The sequence below is a fragment of the Mobula hypostoma genome, chromosome 26, assembly GCF_963921235.1.
Source record: "Mobula hypostoma chromosome 26, sMobHyp1.1, whole genome shotgun sequence".
Lineage (NCBI taxonomy): Eukaryota > Metazoa > Chordata > Chondrichthyes > Myliobatiformes > Myliobatidae > Mobula > Mobula hypostoma.
This window is the reverse complement of record NC_086122.1, coordinates 25,795,378-25,813,958: the sequence shown is the minus strand read 5'-3', so window position 1 is coordinate 25,813,958 and position 18,581 is coordinate 25,795,378. Positions and strand designations below refer to the sequence as shown.

The following is an 18,581-nucleotide window of genomic DNA, read 5'->3' as shown; positions in this document are numbered from 1 at the left end:
AACGAACAATGGTGTTTCTACCACCAGCGGTGGGGCACAGAGGCCCGCCGCTGCAGACCACCCTGCAAATTCCCGGGAAACGGCAGGGCCAGCCGCTGCTGATGGCTACGGCGGCTGGCCATCAGGACAGCCTCCTGTACGTCTGGGACAAGCAGTCAGGACGCCGCTTTTTGGTCGACACCGGAGCGGAGATCAGCGTCTTACCTCCAACGAGTTACGACACCCGCAACAGAGAACCGGGACCCACCCTGAGGGCCGCAAATGGCAGCACAATACGAACCTACGGCACCCGCACGGTGCGGCTACAGTTCAGCTCCAGCCAGTTCACGTGGGACTTCACACTGGCCGCTGTGGCCCAACCACTGCTGGGGTCAGATTTTCTACGAGCCCACAGCCTGCTGGTCGACCTGCAAGGGAAGCGATTAGTCCACGCCAAGACTTTTCAAACGTTCTCCCTGGGTGAAGCACAGTTGCCAGTCCCACACCTGGACTCCATCACGCTGTCCGACGATGAATTCACCAGGGTCCTGGTGGATTTCCCATCAGTACTGACACTGCAGTTCACGGCAGCCATGCCCAGACACGGAGTACAGCACCACATCCCGACCCAGGGACCACCCCTCCACGCCCGTGCTCAAAGGCTTCCCCCGGACAAGCTCCGACTGGCGAAGGAGGAGTTCAAGAAGATGGAGGAATTAGGGATTATACGATGGTCCGACAGCCCATGGGCCTCCCCCCTTCACATGGTGCCCAAGGCAACGGGGGGCTGGAGACCATGCGGTGACTACCGCAGACTGAACGAGGCTACCACGCCAGACCGCTACCCTGTGCCGCACATTCAAGACTTCGCAGCAAACCTACACGGTGCAAGGATCTTTTCCAAGGTAGACCTCGTCCGGGGATACCATCAAATCCCTGTACATCCAGACGACATCCCCAAAACAGCACTTATCACCCCGTTCGGACTTTTCAAATTCCTCCGAATGCCGTTTGGTCTAAAGAATGCCGCACAGACTTTCCAGCGGCTAATGGACGCGGTGGGACGCGACCTGGACTTTGCATTCATCTATTTGGACGACATCCTTATAGCCAGCAGTAGTCGTCAAGAACATCTGTCCCACCTCTGCCAGCTCTACTCCCACCTGAGCGAATCTGGCCTTACAATCAATCCAGCCAAATGCCAGTTCGGACTCGACACCACCGACTTCCTGGGCCACAGGATTACTAAAGACGGGGCAACCCCGCTGCCCACCAAGGTAGACGCGGTCCGCCACTTCCCCCGACCCAACACAATCAAAGGCTTGCAGGAATTCGTGGGTATGGTGAATTTTTACCACCGTTTCCTCCCCTCAGCAGCCCGAACCATGCGCCCCCTGTTCACCCTGATGTCGGGTAAGGGCAAGGACATTACCTGGGACGAAGAGGCCACAACCGCTTTCGTTAAAACCAAAGAAGCCTTAGCAAACGCCGCGATGCTAGTGCACCCCAGAACGGACGTTCCTACTGCCCTCACGGTGGACGCCTCCAACACAGCGGTCGGTAGAGTGCTGGAACAACTCATCGAGGGTCACTGGCAACCTCTGGCGTTCTTCAGCAAACACCTACGACCACCCGAACTCAAATACAGTGCTTTCGACCGGGAGCTATTGGCACTATACCTGGCAATCCGGCATTTCAGGTACTTCTTAGAAGGTAGGCCCTTCACCATGTTCACAGACCACAAACCGCTTACCTTTGCGTTCACTAAGGTGTCCGACCCCTGGTCGTCCCGCCAGCAGCGACATCTGTCCTACATCTCCGAGTACACGACGGACATCCGGCATGTCTCTGGAAAGAACAACGTCGTGGCAGACGCACTTTCCAGACCTACTATACAGGCCCTGTCCCAGGGGGTGGACTATGCAGCGCTGGCAGAGGCACAGCAGGCAGACACTGAGATCCCCAGTTACAGGACTGCAGTCTCCGGTTTACAGCTTCAAGACCTCCCCGTAGGCCCAGGTGAGAGGACCCTACTATGTGACGTAGCTACCGGCCAACCCCACCCCGTCGTCCCAGCAGCCTGGCGCCGGCGGATTTTCGAGTCCATTCACAACTTAGCGCACCCCTCCATCAGGACAACCGTCCGGCTGGTCGCCAACAGGTTCGTGTGGCATGGACTTCATAAGCAGGTCAGTGAATGGGCCAAAACGTGCATGCAGTGCCAAACGGCCAAGGTGCAGCGGCACACCAAGGCTCTGCCGCAGCGGTTCGAACCCACCCGCTGGAGGTTCGACCACATTCATGTGGATATCGTGGGGGCCCTGCCAGTGTCGCAAGGAGCGCGGTACCTCCTAACTCTGATAGACCGGTTCACCAGATGGCCACAGGCAGTCCCGCTCACCGACACCACCTCCGAATCCTGTGCCCGAGCACTGATCGCAACCTGGGTAGCACGCTTTGGGGTACCGGCCCACATTACCTCCGACAGGGGCGCCCAGTTCACCTCCAGCCTGTGGTCGGCTATGGCCAGCCTTTTAGGAACACAGCTACACCACACAACTGCCTACCACCCACAGTCGAACGGACTAGTGGAGTGCTTCCACCGTCACCTGAAATCGGCTCTCATGGCCCGCCTGGAGGGGCCTAACTGGGTGGACGAACTTCCCTGGGTCCTGCTCAGAATCCGCACGGCGCCCAAGGAGGATCTACACACCTCGTCGGCCGAGTTGGTGTACGGCGCACCCCTGGTCGTCCCAGGAGAGTTCATACCAGCCCCAAGGGGGCAAGAGGAAGAACCCACAGCAGTCCTGGACAGACTACGGGAGAGGCTCGGTAACCCGGCCCCCATCCCCACTTCACAGCACGGACAGAGCCCGACCTGCGTACCCAAAGACCTGCAGAACTGTAAGTTTCTTTTTGTACGACGGGGCGGACACCGGGCACCGCTACAGCGGCCCTACGAGGGGCCGTTTAAGGTGATCAGGAACAACGGGTCCACGTTCGTGCTGGACATTGGGGGGAGAGAGGAGGTTTTCACGGTGGACCGACTCAAACCGGCCCATGTGGACTTGGAGCAACCGGTCCAGGCTCAGGCACCACGGCGCAGGGGCAGACCTCCCAAACAGAGGCCGATCCAGACTGTGGACATTGGGGGAGGTATCGCCAGTTCTGCGGGGGGGTTATGTGGCGACCCACTTTGTGGCACACACGAACCGGCTCACAACAGCGCGTGCAGGCAGAGGGCCGGCCCCAAAAAGGGCGCCAGGCCATCTTCACCAGCAGGGGGAAAATCACGCGCGCAGAAAGGGTCTGGGAATATGCATTCCCCACAGCAATCCCGTCCAGGGAGGGCGGGAACGGGAAGGCTTTAAAGCAGGCCGCGAAGTTTGAATAAATCTCTTTCATTGCAACTCTAACTCACCGACTCCGTGTGGTTATTCTAGCGCTGTGTGTAGCACATCGCTACAAGACTTCGGAACGGATCTCGTTCGTAACTCGGGGACTGCCTGTAACTCAAATTTGTTGACCCGTCGGTCACAATTTTGGTTAACATTGTAAGAAAATAAATCAATTCAGCTTTATTTTCATTCTTGGATGATATAACTGACACAAATTCTGTGCTACTGCAACGTTTTGGCATCCAGCATTGTGAATTACCTTTTCATTCTGTAGTCCATCTCGGGGTCCAACTTCAACAATTTTCACATGCTCAGGCAGAGATTCTGCACCTGCCACACTGGTCTGCATAGGATTAAGAAAAAATTGTTAATATCTTAATAGATGTTAGTACTGTTTCTCTGCAATAATAACAAAGATCTCCCTGCAATCTGTACTATGAAAAGTTGCAATATTACTGCATTAACCACATGTAGTTTTCCAAGTGTAGAGCTTAACATGTGTTCAGTTTAAAACAAATGATCCTTAATTTATGGGTGAATGTTATCCACTAATCATATTTTGTACTTTGTACCAAAACAAAAAAATCACTCAACAAATAACATGCCTTCCAAAGCAAACACAAAAGGTGCAGGAGAGCCATACATACACACATATACATACACAAACACACACACACAGCAAATCTAGTGAAACACGTTCCTTTTCTTTTTGAGTACCACTGGCAAGACATGGATTGATTTGCCATCTCCAACTTAATGCAGGGATAGGGAAGATGCTGATACTTAATTAAGCAAAGACAAAGATAATACAGTGGCACCTCTGGTCAAAATTTCTGTTGCTGTGAATAGCTAAGCGAGTGAAAGATGACCTGATTTCCAAAAGGCATAAAGTTAAAGATGACACATTTCTTTAATATTTTAAGCAAGATTACTTTTTTATTTCCATTTTTAACAGTTTCAAAATAACAAAAAAGGAAAAGGGCCTGAAGTAAAAGTTTAGGCACCCTGCATGGTCAGTACTTAGTAACACCCCCTTTGGCAAGTATCACAGCTTGTAAACACTTTCTGTAGCCAGCTAAGGGTGTTTCAATTCTTGTTTGGGGGATTTTCACCCATTCTTCCTTGCAAAAGGCTTTTAGTTCTGTGAGATTCTTGGGCCGTCTTGCATGCACTGCTCTTTTGAGGTCTATCCACAGATTTTCGATGATGTTTTGGTCAGGGGACTGTGAGGGCCATGGCAAAACCTTCAGCTTGCGCCTCTTGAGTTAGTCCATTGTGGATTTTGAGGTGTGTTTAGGATCATTATCCTGTTGTAGAAGCCATCCTCTTTTCATCTTCAGCTTTTTTACAGACGGTGTGATGTTTGCTTCCAGAATTTGCTGGTATTTAATTGGATTCATTTCTTCCCTCCACCAGTGAAATGTTCCCCCTGTCACTGGCTGCAACACAAGCCCAAAGCATGATCGAACCACCCCCATGCTTAACAGTTGGAGAGATGTTCTTTTCATTAAATTCTGCATCCTTCTTTTTCCAAACATACCTTTGCTCATTGCAGCCAAAAAGTTCTATCTTAACTTCATCAGTCCACAGGACTTGTTTCTAAAATGCATCAGGATTGTTTAGATTTTCCTTTGCAAACTTCTGATGCTGAATTTTGGCCACAATGAGCAAAGGTATGTTTGGAGAAAAAAGGATGCAGAAATTCATGAAAAGTACACCTCTCCAACTGTTAAGCACGGGGGTGGATCGATCATGCTTTAGATTTGTGTTGCAGCCAGTGACAGGGGGAACATTTCACTGGTAGAGGGAAGAATGAATTCAATTAAATACCAGCAAATTTTGGAAGCAAACATCACACCATCTGTAAAAAAGCTGAAGATGAAAAGAGGATGGCTTCTACAACAGGATAATGATCCTAAACACACCTCAAAATCCACAATGGACTACCTCAAGAGGCGCAAGCTGAAGGTTTTGCCATGGCCCTCACAGTCCCCCGACCAAAACATCATCAAAAATCTGTGAATAGACCTCAAAAGAACAGTGCATGCAAGACGGCCCAAGAATCTCACAGAACTAGAAGCCTTTTGAAAGGAAGAATGGGTGAAAATCCCCCAGACAAGAATTGAAAGACTCTTAGCTGGCTACAGAAAGCGTTTACAAGCTGTGATACTTGCCAAAGGGAGTGTTACTAAGGACTGACCATGCAGGGTGCCCAAACTTTTGCTTTGGGCCCTTTTCCTTTTTTGTTATTTTGAAACTGTAGAAGATAGAAATAAAAAAGTAATCTTGCTTAAAATATTAAGGAAATCTGTCATCTTTATCTTTATGCCTTTTGGAAATCAGGTCATCCTTTATTCACTTAGCTATTCACAGCAACAGAAATTTTGACCAGGGGTGCCCAAACTTTTGCATGGCGCTGTATCTGTGACAAGTTATGGATGACTGGGATCAAAGCAATAGTTTCAGATGGAGTTATGTTTAAGGTGTTTTACAGATAAATAAAATAGAAAATGCAGGAGGTACTCAGCAAGTCCAACAAAAATTAACATAAGAAATATGTTCCTAATTAGCTCCTCAAGCTTTCTATACCAGCCAGTAAGATCTTGGCTGATCCATTCACGGTGTCAATATCACTTCCATGCCCTCTCCATACCCCCCTTGACTCCATTTCAATTTAAGTATCTATTAATTTCCATCTTGAAAACATTCAGGTTCCATAAATCCCCCAGGCAGAAAATTCCAAATGCACAACACATCACAGAAACCAGCCTCCTCCCCTCTAGACTCTGTCTGTACTTCTTGCTGCCTCAGTAATCAGTCTGCATTATCATAGACCTCATATACCCCAGCATGACCTCTTCTCCCCTCTCCCATGGGGCCTGAAAGCATGATTCAGCAGGCTCAAGGACAGCATCTATCCTGTTGTTTTCAGACTCTTGAACAAATCTCTTGTCCAACAGGATGGACCCTTGACCTCATAACCTACCTCTATGACCTTGCACTTTATTGTTTACCTGCACGACATGCTTTCTGTAGCCTTTACACTTTGTTCTGTATTGTTAATATTTTACTTTGTTCTACCTCAATGCACACCACTGTGCAATGATTTAATCCGTGTGAACAGTTTTTCACTTGATCCTACATTGAAATGGGCAGAAATTTTATTAGAGAAGAAATTCTGTTCCATTGTCTTAAATGGTGTCTGCTTATTCTGAAATTATGTCCCCTGTACTACTGACTCATAATGGAAATATCCTGTCAGTTACTATCCGGTCACTTCCCACAGAATGTTATAGGTGTCAATTAAATTATCTCTCATTCTCCTAAGCTCCAATGTACCATCAGCAAATGCAAATCCACCCTCATCTCGTGCAGTAACTTTTACAAGGCACCTCCCAAATGTACTTTGAAAAATCCAAGTACTCTGCATCTTCTAGTTCCCTTCATCTATCCCGTGTATCTGTAAAGGGATGCTTGCAAAATTTATGAAACACATCTTCCATTTACAAAAACCATGTTCACTCTTGATTATCCTGTCATTCCCTTAAGACTTTTTTGCTGCCCACACAACCTGTTGGCCTTTAGCTCCATTAGTTTGCCAGATGAATTAAAGTTTGTTATAAACGTTTATTTCTTTGATGGTCTACTATTTTGGTATTTTTCTTCCCAGTGTCATCTACCAGGAAAAGTAATTGTTTAGAACCTCTGCCATTTCTCCATTGCATTGTCATCTTCCAAGGGACAACCATTTACTTTATCAGCTACTCTTCATTTTAACGTCTACATATTAGAAGCTCTAATATTCTAATATTAATTGCTACTTTACTGTCACGCTGCCTTCTCCCTTGTTCTAGTTTTCTTAGACACAAGAGATTACAGATCTTTTCTTAGCTATCTTCGGTTGCGTGTAATACTTCCCACTTCTATAGCCTGCCACTGATCTCTGCAAGATTATATGCCTTTCCTATCAATCTGATATCACATTTAATTTGATTGAATATCCATGGATGAGACATCCTTCTTGTAAAGCCTCTCTTTCTAGTTGGAATATACAGTACCTTTGGAAGATTTACAAAAATATCTTCTTAAACGTCTGCCCCTGTTGATCCATATGCTGATATTCAATCTATTTTTTCAGTCTAATTTACTCTGTCTTTACTCTATTGTAAGTGACTTAATTTCAAAGTTTAGGTCATTAGTTTCTCACCCTCAATTTGAATTTGCTTTGATCACACTTTCCCCTTGTGACCTCTGAGGTGACAGTGGAAGCCGATGAGGATTTTTCAGACTTTTCCAGAGACAGTAATCAGGGTGCTTAATGTGGGAAGTAGAAGGTAGTTTACAAGATGGTGCACTCCTGCTTCTTACACTGAGCTTCTGTAAACTCAAAACGTACAGATTTGAGGTTCCCAATACCAAATTGAATGCTGCTTCCCCAGAGTAGTAAAGTGCTGGAGATTCCCAAAAACCAGAGAGGAAGGTGCATTTTATCTCGGAGATTTTGAATACCTGCTTGAATCTCGCCTTCTTTCTGCCTGCCTACCTGGTAATTTCTTCCCCAGCAAAGCTTGGAATAGTATCCATTTTGGGAATTTGGTGCAAGATGTGTAAATAATAAGGTTTATCCAGTAGAGTCAACTACGTTATACTAGGTCCTCAATGCTAGGGACACAGGCCCAGAAAGAAAATACTGAAAATTCTTCCATTAAATTTTGCTTAATCTGCATTGCTAACCAATTTCCCCCAGGATCAATAAAGTATGACTATGACTATTGTTGACATCTTTCCAGCACCTTGAGATGCCTGCCACAGGTAGTTCAGATTTCACACAATAAATTCAACAGTCATTGTTTCCTAGTAGACCATGAGTTTTGGCCATATAAGAGATCTTGGTCTTCAAACATCTTTTCCATTCAACAGAGGCTACACCGAAGCACTGAAGGAAAGCGTGATGATAATCATTGTGTTGCAATACCAACACATTCAGCTGCAATCCTAAAATGGTACACCCTGCTTTCCTCATTCAGCGTGCAGTCCTGCCTGCAAGTCCGAACAATAATATATTATTTTTTACATATCTGAATGACTTTCAATAGTATGATGTGATTTCCATGAGAAATATACAAAGGTTTGATTTACATTTGTAATGCAGGTGTGCAATTATTAAAATATAGGCAGCTAAAGATGTTTTATCTTTCTACAATATGCAAACTATATACTCAGATCTAGTTACTTAAATAAACTTCTACTTTGCATCCCTAGATTAGGTTTTACTAAATATGATAATTTGACCATGAGGAACTACATAATTTTAGACCAGCGGTGCAGAAACTGAAGCATAAAATTCTTGACTGATAGAATATTGCAGGTCTTTTGGAAAAGCTGTTAAAGTCGAACCCTCTATTCCTTTATCAACTGGGCATAAAAGTTCTCATGAAAACACTTTGGCAAGGAGTGTCACCCCTGAGATCCTTGCCAAAATTTATCTTTAAGTCAGTATCACAAAAGAACACAAGAATATATATAAAAAAATAAAGTGTGGGCAAGTCATTGAATAAGATCATGGCTGCCTTTTTCTCAGAATCAGGTGTATTATCCCCAGCATGTGATGTGAAATTTGTTAACTTAGCAGCAGCAGTTCAATGCAATACATAATCTAGCAGACAGAAAAATAATAATAAATAAAATAAAACATAATAAAGTAAATCAATTATGTATATTGAATAATTTAAAAAACAACATGCAAAAACAGAAATACTGTATAGAAAAAAAAGTGAGGTAGTGTCCAAAGCTTCAATGACCATTTAGGAATTGGATGGCAGAGGGGAAGAAGCTATTCCTGAATCACTGAGTGTGTGCCTTTAGGCTTCTGTGCCTCCTACCTGATGGTACCAGTGGTAAAAGGGCATGCCTTGTGTGCTGGAGGTCCTTAATAATGGATGCTGCCTTTCTGAGACACCACTCCCTAAAGATGTCCTGCGTACTTTGTAGGCTAGTGCCCAAGATGGAGCTGACTAGATTTACAACCTTCTGCAGCTTCTTTTGGTCCTGTGCAGTAGCCCCCACCACCCCCACCCCCCAATACCAGACAGTGATGCAACCTGTCAGAATGCTCTCCACGGTACAACTATAAATGTTTCTTGATTCCATTAATATCCAAAAAAAGTCTATCAACTTGCCTCGAATGCACCTAGAGACTGACCACACAGTACTCCACTGCCCGAAAGTGATACCTTCATTTGGGTCCAAAATGGTCACTGCTTTATTTTGAAAGTGTGAACAGCCATGGGAAGCTCCCCTCACTCATTCTGAACACCACCCCACCCCTAATAACCACCACCTTTCTGTACTTGTAGTATTCTGCTCACTAAGAACCAGTCCTGCTAGAATCATTTCATCTACTGTGATCTGGTGAAGTGATGAATGCTGCCAAATGTCAATCCTCAGATGTATCTTCATAGCTCCTCCAGATATGACTCCACCATCAAACACCAGGCAATTGTTTTCTACACAGTTACTAATCTCATGTCCTTAGATCTTATCTCGCTGGCTCACACAGCCCATAATCTACACACAGAGCTGTCAAAGCATAGCTACAGTTCCAGCCCACACCTGCCTTATTCAACTTATTTATTTCTATCTTGGTCGGCCGGTGTTGTAGTGGCATCAGCATCGGACTTCAAGGCGAATGGTCCCGAGTTCAAGTCTGGCCAACTTCTTGCACGCTTCCCATCCGTTGTGGGTTGAGCGTCAAGCTAGCAACTCAACCTCGTTAAAAAAACCATGGTCAAATGTACAAAAGTGCTGCCCGATGTGAGAAGGAACAACATTTCTATCTTTACTCCTTCATTTCTCTCTGGTTGAGGCCCTTGACCATTTCAGATTCCCTCCACCACTTGGAAAATTTCTTGTTTCTTGATCCCAACCAGTTCAGCTTCACTATGGATGTACAATCCCTTTACATTTCCTTGAACAGAGGGTCACCCAGTTCCCCTCCAACAATTCACTCTGGCAGCTGGCTAAACTCATCCTCATATTGAACAACTTCGTCTTCAAACTCCACTCGCTTTCTGCAGTTCAAAGATATAGCAATGGGCCCAAACTATACCTGTCTTTTGTGGGATGTATGTGTCTGTATTTCTAATCTGGCCTATTCCTTCAACTATCTTCCAGTACATTGATAACTGTACTGAACTGCTTCCTGCACATGCACGTAACTCAAAAATATCCCCACATTTACTGCCTATTTCTGTCCTGCTCTGTCATTTACGTAGTCTGATTCTTCCATCTCTTCAGGACTTTTTGCCTTCATCTCAGAGGACAGGCAAGTCACCAACACCCACAGATCCCCGCAGTTATTTTGATCAATCTTGAACTTATCCCACACTAAACTCCTCTCCCACTCCCAACCTCCTACCAGGCTCTATTCCATTCTCCAATCCCATAAGCTCCGATGATGAGATTTTGCAGACAGTGCCTCTGAAATGTCTTGTTTCTTCCTGAACTGTGGTTTTTGCCTTACCTCATCTATTTACCATTCATATGGGGGGTACTATTAATCTAATTAAACTGTTTGATATACATATACACATTTACCATAACTTAGTTTTTTTCCTATATTATCATGTATTGCATTGTACAGCTGCTGCAAAGTCAACAAATTTCACAACATATGAAGGCATCCGTTAGTCTTGCGAGACCATGGATCTGCGCCTGGAAAGTCTTCACTCTCCAGGGCATACACACATGACAGTGATATTAAACCTGATCCTGATACTTCTCTCACATCCTCTCCTCCTGCACGGAACAAGTTCTCCCAGTCCTGAACTTGCCCTCCTCAATTTTCACCAGCTCTAACACGATTCTATCACCAGACACATGTCCCACTTCCCTTTCAGCATTTTGATGGGAATTGCCCCCTCCTTGCTTCATTTTTAAGACCCACTCTGTCTTACTACATTTTCCAATGCAAATACAAGAGATGCAACATATCTGCCCTTTCCATATCTTCCCTTCCCATCATACAGTTTTCCTTCGAATTCACTTGCACTGCTCCTAATTTAGTGTACAGTATTTGCTGTTCACAGTTTGGCCTCCACACTACTAGGCCAATGCAGATTAGTATGAGGCTTTATGGAACATTAGTCCACATACGTCACCTCCTTGCTATTTCAATTTTCCATCCCACTCTCATGCTACTTTAATTCTCCATCTTGACACGACTACCCATGGCTCTCCTTCACATTATAATGACATCCAATACAAGCTCAAAATACAGCATCTCATCTTCCCATCAGGCACATCAGAACCTTCCAGACCTGATAATGAATTCTCCCAACTTCAGATAGCTGCTTTTTGTCTGTATCAGAACTGCACACTTCTATTGAAGAGATCGGTCAGTGATATTACTTCAGTCTTTCTTTCCAATAGCATACATCACTTGTTGGGCAGGTCCCATAAACCCACTGTTTGCAACACATTATACTTCTTTTCCCTGTCTTATCATCCTTGATCTGTCCTATTTGGATAGGGTGCAAAGGGAATATTCCTGATAGGGTGAGGCCAAATTATTCATGGAGTTCATCAAACCCATGAATAAACTGGCCTTACCCTATCAGGGATATTCCCTTTGTTCTGCCCATCTTCTCTGTAATTTAATACTATCTTGTTTTCTCTTTTACCCAATACCGACAAAGGAACTTCAGCTTGTAGTCTTAGCTCTTTCCACAGATGCAGTCTGACTTCACCTCTCATTTTCCTGAAGACACGAGGGAAGTCATTTGTCCTATCGAGTTAATGCTTGTTCTCACAGTAATCCTATACCCCTCTTACTTCTCTTCAATTGATCAATCTTACATGTCCATTAGCTTCCCCCGATTCTCCTACTGCCCACCAGCTTTGGTGGGGGGGGGGGTGGAATTACAACTGCCATTTAACCTATCAAGCAGTTTTTGGGAGGGTTGAAAAATTGAGCAGCTGTCCCCAGAAAGAACTTTGAAGTTCCTTACAGATAGAACTTGAAAGCTCCTGACAGACAGCACAAGATCAAATGGAGGGTCTTGCGACACTATCCTGTCGCAAGACCCTCCAGTTCAATCTAACACACTATGAAGGGTGCTGCAAGTCATCAGTGTGCATACCCCATTTCCTGCTGTGGATGAGAACAAGAAGGATTTCCATTCCAATCTTGAAAAAAGTCCTGACATGCATCCCAGAGGAGGCAAACTGATACTCCTTGGTGACTTCAATGCAATCCTCTGGAAAGATGTGATTAGTTAGGGTGGAGAGGAGAAAGTAAAGAGTGAAATTCCTGGGACACACTCTGATCCAGGCACCGTGTCATCGTCGCAGTGAGAAACCCACCACCTGTACCATGACACAGGAGACAGGGATTGTTGGATTGTCCGTTTCCAACTTGGCTCCAAATCAAAAGCAACAACAGAAATATTGCTGCAAGAAAATCAGTTCTGAAATGATCAAGAACTTGGCAAAGCCAGCTTTACACAGGACCACAAAGACAGCGTGACATCACTCAGTGCACTCACAGGACCTTAACTGGACTGAAGTCCACTGTAACTAGAGTCTGCAAACAGAATCTTGGCTCCTCTACCGGAAAGCATGAGGATTATTTAAATAATGATCAGGAAACCCAAGAACTAACTGACCATAAACAAAGACAGTTTATGGATTAGAAACTCCCCATTTTCTCAAGGAAAAAGTCATTCAGGCATCTGGAGACTGAACTGTAACAGAAAATACTTACCCTCAAAAACAAATTGTGGGGTGGCTGGAGCATAGGACACCTAGTGCCCCTCTAGTAACCACAAGTTATGGATTTGATAGGGCCTTTAAGACAGTATGCCCCAATCCTGCAAGGATCGATCCTACCACCAATGAAGGACCACTTTTCAAAGGAATAGCGAAGCAATCTACACTTGATTAAAGCACTCCAAAGTACTCCACATATTGGCCATGGTCCTTAAACTCACACAGTAAGCTATCTTAGATGTCAGCCTATGAAAATCAAAATATTACAGATACTGAAAAATCTGAAATAACAACTGAAAATGTCAGGGTTGCTGAATATTTCCAGCATTTTATTTTATTTCTGACTTCCAACATTTGTTATTTATTTATTTGTCTGTCTGTTACACAATGTTCTGGTTTCCATGTTCCACATGCCAGCCAACACAAGCTGCAGCTTTCACACCAGTAGATGTAATTGATATTCTGCGAATACCTTCAACGAGTTTGGTCAAAAAGGGGAAAAAAAAATCAAAATGCTGTGAAGAACCTCCTTCCTTTTCCTCACTGATCTCCTTTTCAGACAATCAAAAATCAAGTTACGATCTTTTATAAAAATATTTAAGAATTACAACTGTGACGCCCTGCAGCGTGCTCATTTTGGAAGATTTTACACTGCATTTTCACTCACTGTTGTGGCCAGCACGCGTTGGAAGGCAGCCGCCGCAGCAACCACAGACAGTCTCGGCAGCCTCATCGCAGCCGACAGCGCCGCCATTTCTCTGGGTGCCGTCCACCAGACCCGGCGCCGGCGCAGCGGGACCACCACGTGACCCGGCGGCCCGGACGACCACGTGACCCGCGGCGCCGCCGCTCCGCCTATCACCGCTCACCGAGCGTGACTCCGCCTCCGCGCGCTGACAGGGAATTCCTGTCCTTGCAGGGACAGGTTTTAAGAAACTTTCTGAAGGACAGCTTTGCTCTTGCAGAATCTCATGTACTTTATTTTTACAGCTTTGCTCCTGCAGAATCTCATGTACTTTATTTTTACAGCTTAGCTCCTGCAGAATCTCTCCAAGTTACTTAGTGTCAAGCTCCAAAAAAAAACTAGCTCGGAGCCGTTTTACTGCAACTAAAGGTGCCCTATAAAATACAATCGGAAATGCAACTCTGGGGAACCCTTCAATAATAAAAAAATTGGAAATGCTGTAAATACCTAGCACGATATGCAAGCACAGAAACAGAGTTAAAGCTCCCCCAAGCACGAGAAAATCTGCAGATGCTGGAAATCCACAGCAACACACACAAAGTGCTGGAGGAACTCACAAAATTCCTCCAGCATTTTTGGGCGTGTTGCCAATCGAGTTAAAAGTTTAAGGTCTGTGACCTTTCTTTAGAACCTTAACTCTGACCTTTCAATCAAAGGTCATAGGCCTGAAAAATTAACTGCAACACACATCAAAGTTGCTGATGTGTGTTGCTTGAATTTCCAGCGTCTGCAGAATCCCTCGTGTTTGCGTTTGAAAAATGAACTGTTTCTTTCTCAGAAATGGCTAACGTGAACGTAGTGGTCCCCCACCGCATCAGCTAATCTTCTCCACAGCCCCTCAGCACTTTTCATTCCTCCATGCACTGCCACCTCATGCTTACACCCACATCCCATGCCTACACTGACACAGTCACTGTGTACTCATATGCACCGCTGCTACCTAGAAGAGCCACTTTGTCACTTTATCATCTCCCGTCGGATTCATATTATAATAAACATGAGAAAGTCTGCAGATGCTGGAAATCCAGAGCAGCACACACAAAATGCTGGAGGAACTCAGCAGGCCAGGCTGTGTCTATGGAAATGAATTAACAGTCAATGTTTCGGCATCTTCTCCCTTTCTTTCCAGTCACGAAGAAGGGTCTCGGCCCAAAAACGTCGACTGTTTATTCATTTCCATAGTTGCCACCTGACTTGCTGAGTTCGTCCAGCACTTTGTGAGTCACCTTAAGTTTAGATACTACGCCTAGTGTTTCTTTATGTACACACAATTAGTCTACATCGGGTCAGACTGCCTTAATTCTAAACTAATCTTATGGATATATGGCCACACTCTGGCAGTTACTTGTATGTTGTGTTTTGTATGTAGGATTGCTTTTATATTTATATTTACTGTATTTTTATGTCATTGTGTTTTCTTACGCTGTTTTGCATCCAGAGTAACAAATGTTTCATTCTCCTTTATACTGGTGTACTGAAGAATGACGATAAACTATCTTGAATCTTGAAATCTTGACCTTGAAATTTTGCCATGTCTCCAGCATTTCCAGTGGCATATATGAAGCTGACAAGGAAGATTTGGGAATGTGGATTGCTGGATTTTTGTAGTTGGGAGTATAATGGGAGTCTGCAAACTGCATCTGCAGAATTGCCAGACCAAGCCGCAGATCTCAAGCCCTTAACTTTCAGTACAAAGATCTTTTCTGCAAAGAACTTGATTTTTAATGCATATCAGTCAGACCCATCTGCATTTGTGATGGCCAATATCAGATTAAAATAAAAACAGGTGTAGACTATTGAGTTGTAGTCTTTGAGCATACTCTGCCGTTTGATATCATCATATTTCCACATCCTCCCCATGCCACTGGATAACTTGCATCTAGAAATTTAACTATATCCTTCTTAAAAATATTTTGCGACTGTAGTCCTCCATGGTTGCAAATTTCACAGGCTGACCAATCCTTTGAGTGAAGAATTTTTTCTTCATCTCAGTCTCAAATATATTATTCTGTAAATTGAGACTGTAAACTGTTGTTCTGGATTCCAGATGCACGCTCTCCACACAAACTTGTATAGTACTGAGGTAGTTTTGTGTGTCTCATTTTGCTTCCCTCTCACTCTTCTGAGCAGTAGTAAATATAAACCTAGTCAAATTTAATCTGCCATTCCAGGAATTGTATCTCATGCAGGACCTTAGATGCCCTAAATTGCCCATAGTTCAATTCCCATTTCTCTTGGCTAGATGAAGGTGTGGCATCTGCAGGATCAGAAGCTGTGATGAACTGGCCGTCTCTTAACTCCCCAATGCCTTTTCACCAGTTACACAGGCCAGCAGTGTGTTCCAGTTCTCTCTACTCACCTATGGGACTTATCATGACAAAAAACATTCACTCTCCCAATCTCCTGGGTACCATGTGTACCTTTGGCAGAAAACAGTATACTTACCTAACAAGGTCACTTCAAAATAGTTTCCGGACCTGAAAAGGCTAAAATCTAAGTCAGAAGGTGCGTGGAAACACCTTCAAGAACTCCCTCCAAATCATCGTACTTTTCTATGATTCTACGAAATCACGCATCATTCCAAGATGGAAATGTATCACTGTTCTATTATTGTGGCTGGGACAAAGAGCTGGAAGGTCAGAGACAGTCATAGAAAGGTACAGCACAAACAGGCCCTTCAGCCCATCTAGTTTGTACCAAGCCATTTAAACTGCCTACTCCCATTGAGCTGCACCGGGACCATAACCCTACCACCCATGTACCTATCCAAACTTCTCTTAAACGTTGAAATCGAGCTTGTATGCACCACTTGCGCTGGCAGCTCATTCCACACTCTCACAGCCCTCCGAGTGAAGAAGTTTCCTTTCATATTCCCCTCAAACTTTTCACCTTTCAACCTTAGCCTATCACCTCTAGTTGTAGTCCCACCCAACCTCAGTGGAAAAAAGCATATTTGCATTTACCCTATACCCCTCAAAATTTTGTATGCCTCTATCAAGTCACCTCTCGGCCTTCTACATTCCAAGGAATAAAGTCCCAAAGCTATTAATTTTTTTCTTATAACTCTTATATTTCCTCTAGAACGGGCAACATCCTTGTAAATTTTCTCTGTACCCTTTCAGGCTCCTGAACATTAAAGCCTGGTATCACCAAAACTGGCTCTGCAACATCTTTGAAAGGGGATGAGCATAGGTAACAAATACTGTCTTGAGCAGCAATGATCACGTTGCATAAACAACTAATAAACATAAATGACTGGATGGAATGAACGACGGTGCTGTTTCTCTGGGAATTTCTGCAAACAACCACCTCAGCTAATGAGTAAGGTCTTGTTAGAAGAAAGCTTAAGGACTGACCCAATAGGGCAAGATACTAGAGGTTTCTATCTACAAACTATCATGCATACCTAATTTTCTCATCACCTCCTTCCACAGTAAAAACGTTAGGAAGGAATAATGACAGACCACGTATCCAATGGTGGGCATTCAAATGGATGATTGCCACGGTCTCCAAGTTGAAATATGACCCGCTCCTGGTTTCTGTCCCTGTATTTTATGACCGATGCTAATTGTTTAGCACCTGCTAAACTGTATAAATTCTTCAACTTGATAGAACAGAAGGGAAAACCTTGTCTCTCAACGCTCTTTCATACAGAAATAATATATCCTGCCCCACAGCAGACCCTACGCATTCCTTCAACAAAGCGCGTGGGGTAACAGCACTGTACTGCCGATTCGCTAGTGGGACCAATGATACTAGAACTGGGACGTCAAATTTGGAAACAAGACATAAAGGAAATAATATAAAAGGCTACATTTGCGGAAACGGAAAACCTCTTTCTGTTTGCTTGAAGTAGAATAGAAAGAAAACACATTTAAAAAGATACTCAAAAGAAATACAAGTAGCGGTTCAAAATACAATACTCCATAAATATGAGACGAATTCAAAAAGGCCACAGTTGATCAGAAAATAAATTTATACCAATTTTCAATAAACAAATAAACAGGTAAGTTTATAAATAATAATATAATATAATACTAACAACATTATTATCTAACGATTATGCTATTAAAATATCGTTTCATTGTAAATTGTGCGTCCAACTCTTTACGCCGCCCTAATGAATTGTGCGTCACAACCCCACATAGGTCTCGGAATGCAATGCTGTGCTATTTCGACACAACTTGTGCTCGACCCTTTTCATTTTACTTTGGTGGTCTGACTCACCTGAGCGCAGATCCCTCCCATCCCATGCACCACATCATTCCGAAAATCCTTGCAACCAACACACTCCAACACTCAAGTAAAATAAAAGCTCCAATTTGTCTGACGTCAGGGCGCTGAACATTAACTTCCTTCTTGCTTTCGCTCTGATCAGAAATTTGTTTTTGATGGATTTCTATACTTTTCCCATCTACTATATTGGTTCAAAAATATTTCCCCCACTTGTGATTTAGTGAAGATAACACCTTTCACTTAATCTTTCACTAGAATGCCATCTTTTTCTACGCGATTTGTAACACAAGATATCTCCCAAATACAAGGAAACAGTAACCTATAGAGACAGACGCATGTAGCAGGATGTGATTAAATGCCCAATTAAAAGCCATATCGAGAAGTACAGAATAAAATTCTTAACCCATTAGATAATAGGCATTGAAACGTCTTGCTTTTTAAATCATGTCTAACTA

The 18,581-nt window shown here is 44.1% G+C and overlaps 1 protein-coding gene across 2 annotated transcripts in view; it reads right to left on the bottom strand.

Moving 5' to 3' along the window:
• hmgcl (3-hydroxy-3-methylglutaryl-CoA lyase) overlaps window positions 1-18,284 on the bottom strand; it is a 40,616-nt gene extending 22,332 nt beyond the window's left edge. Inside the window, exons 1-2 of one of the 2 annotated variants that reach the window (XM_063033946.1) lie at window positions 18,118-18,284; window positions 3,637-3,720 (exon numbers count right to left, since the gene is read on the bottom strand). In XM_063033946.1, coding sequence (XP_062890016.1) covers window positions 3,637-3,720; window positions 18,118-18,138 — 105 coding nt within the window. In that variant the 5' untranslated portion in view covers window positions 18,139-18,284. Of the gene's footprint in view, window positions 1-3,636; window positions 3,721-13,812; window positions 13,960-18,117 lie in introns of those variants that run through there. The other variant, XM_063033945.1, reaches the window with a different exon arrangement.
• Between the last annotated feature and the right edge of the window lie 297 nt (window positions 18,285-18,581).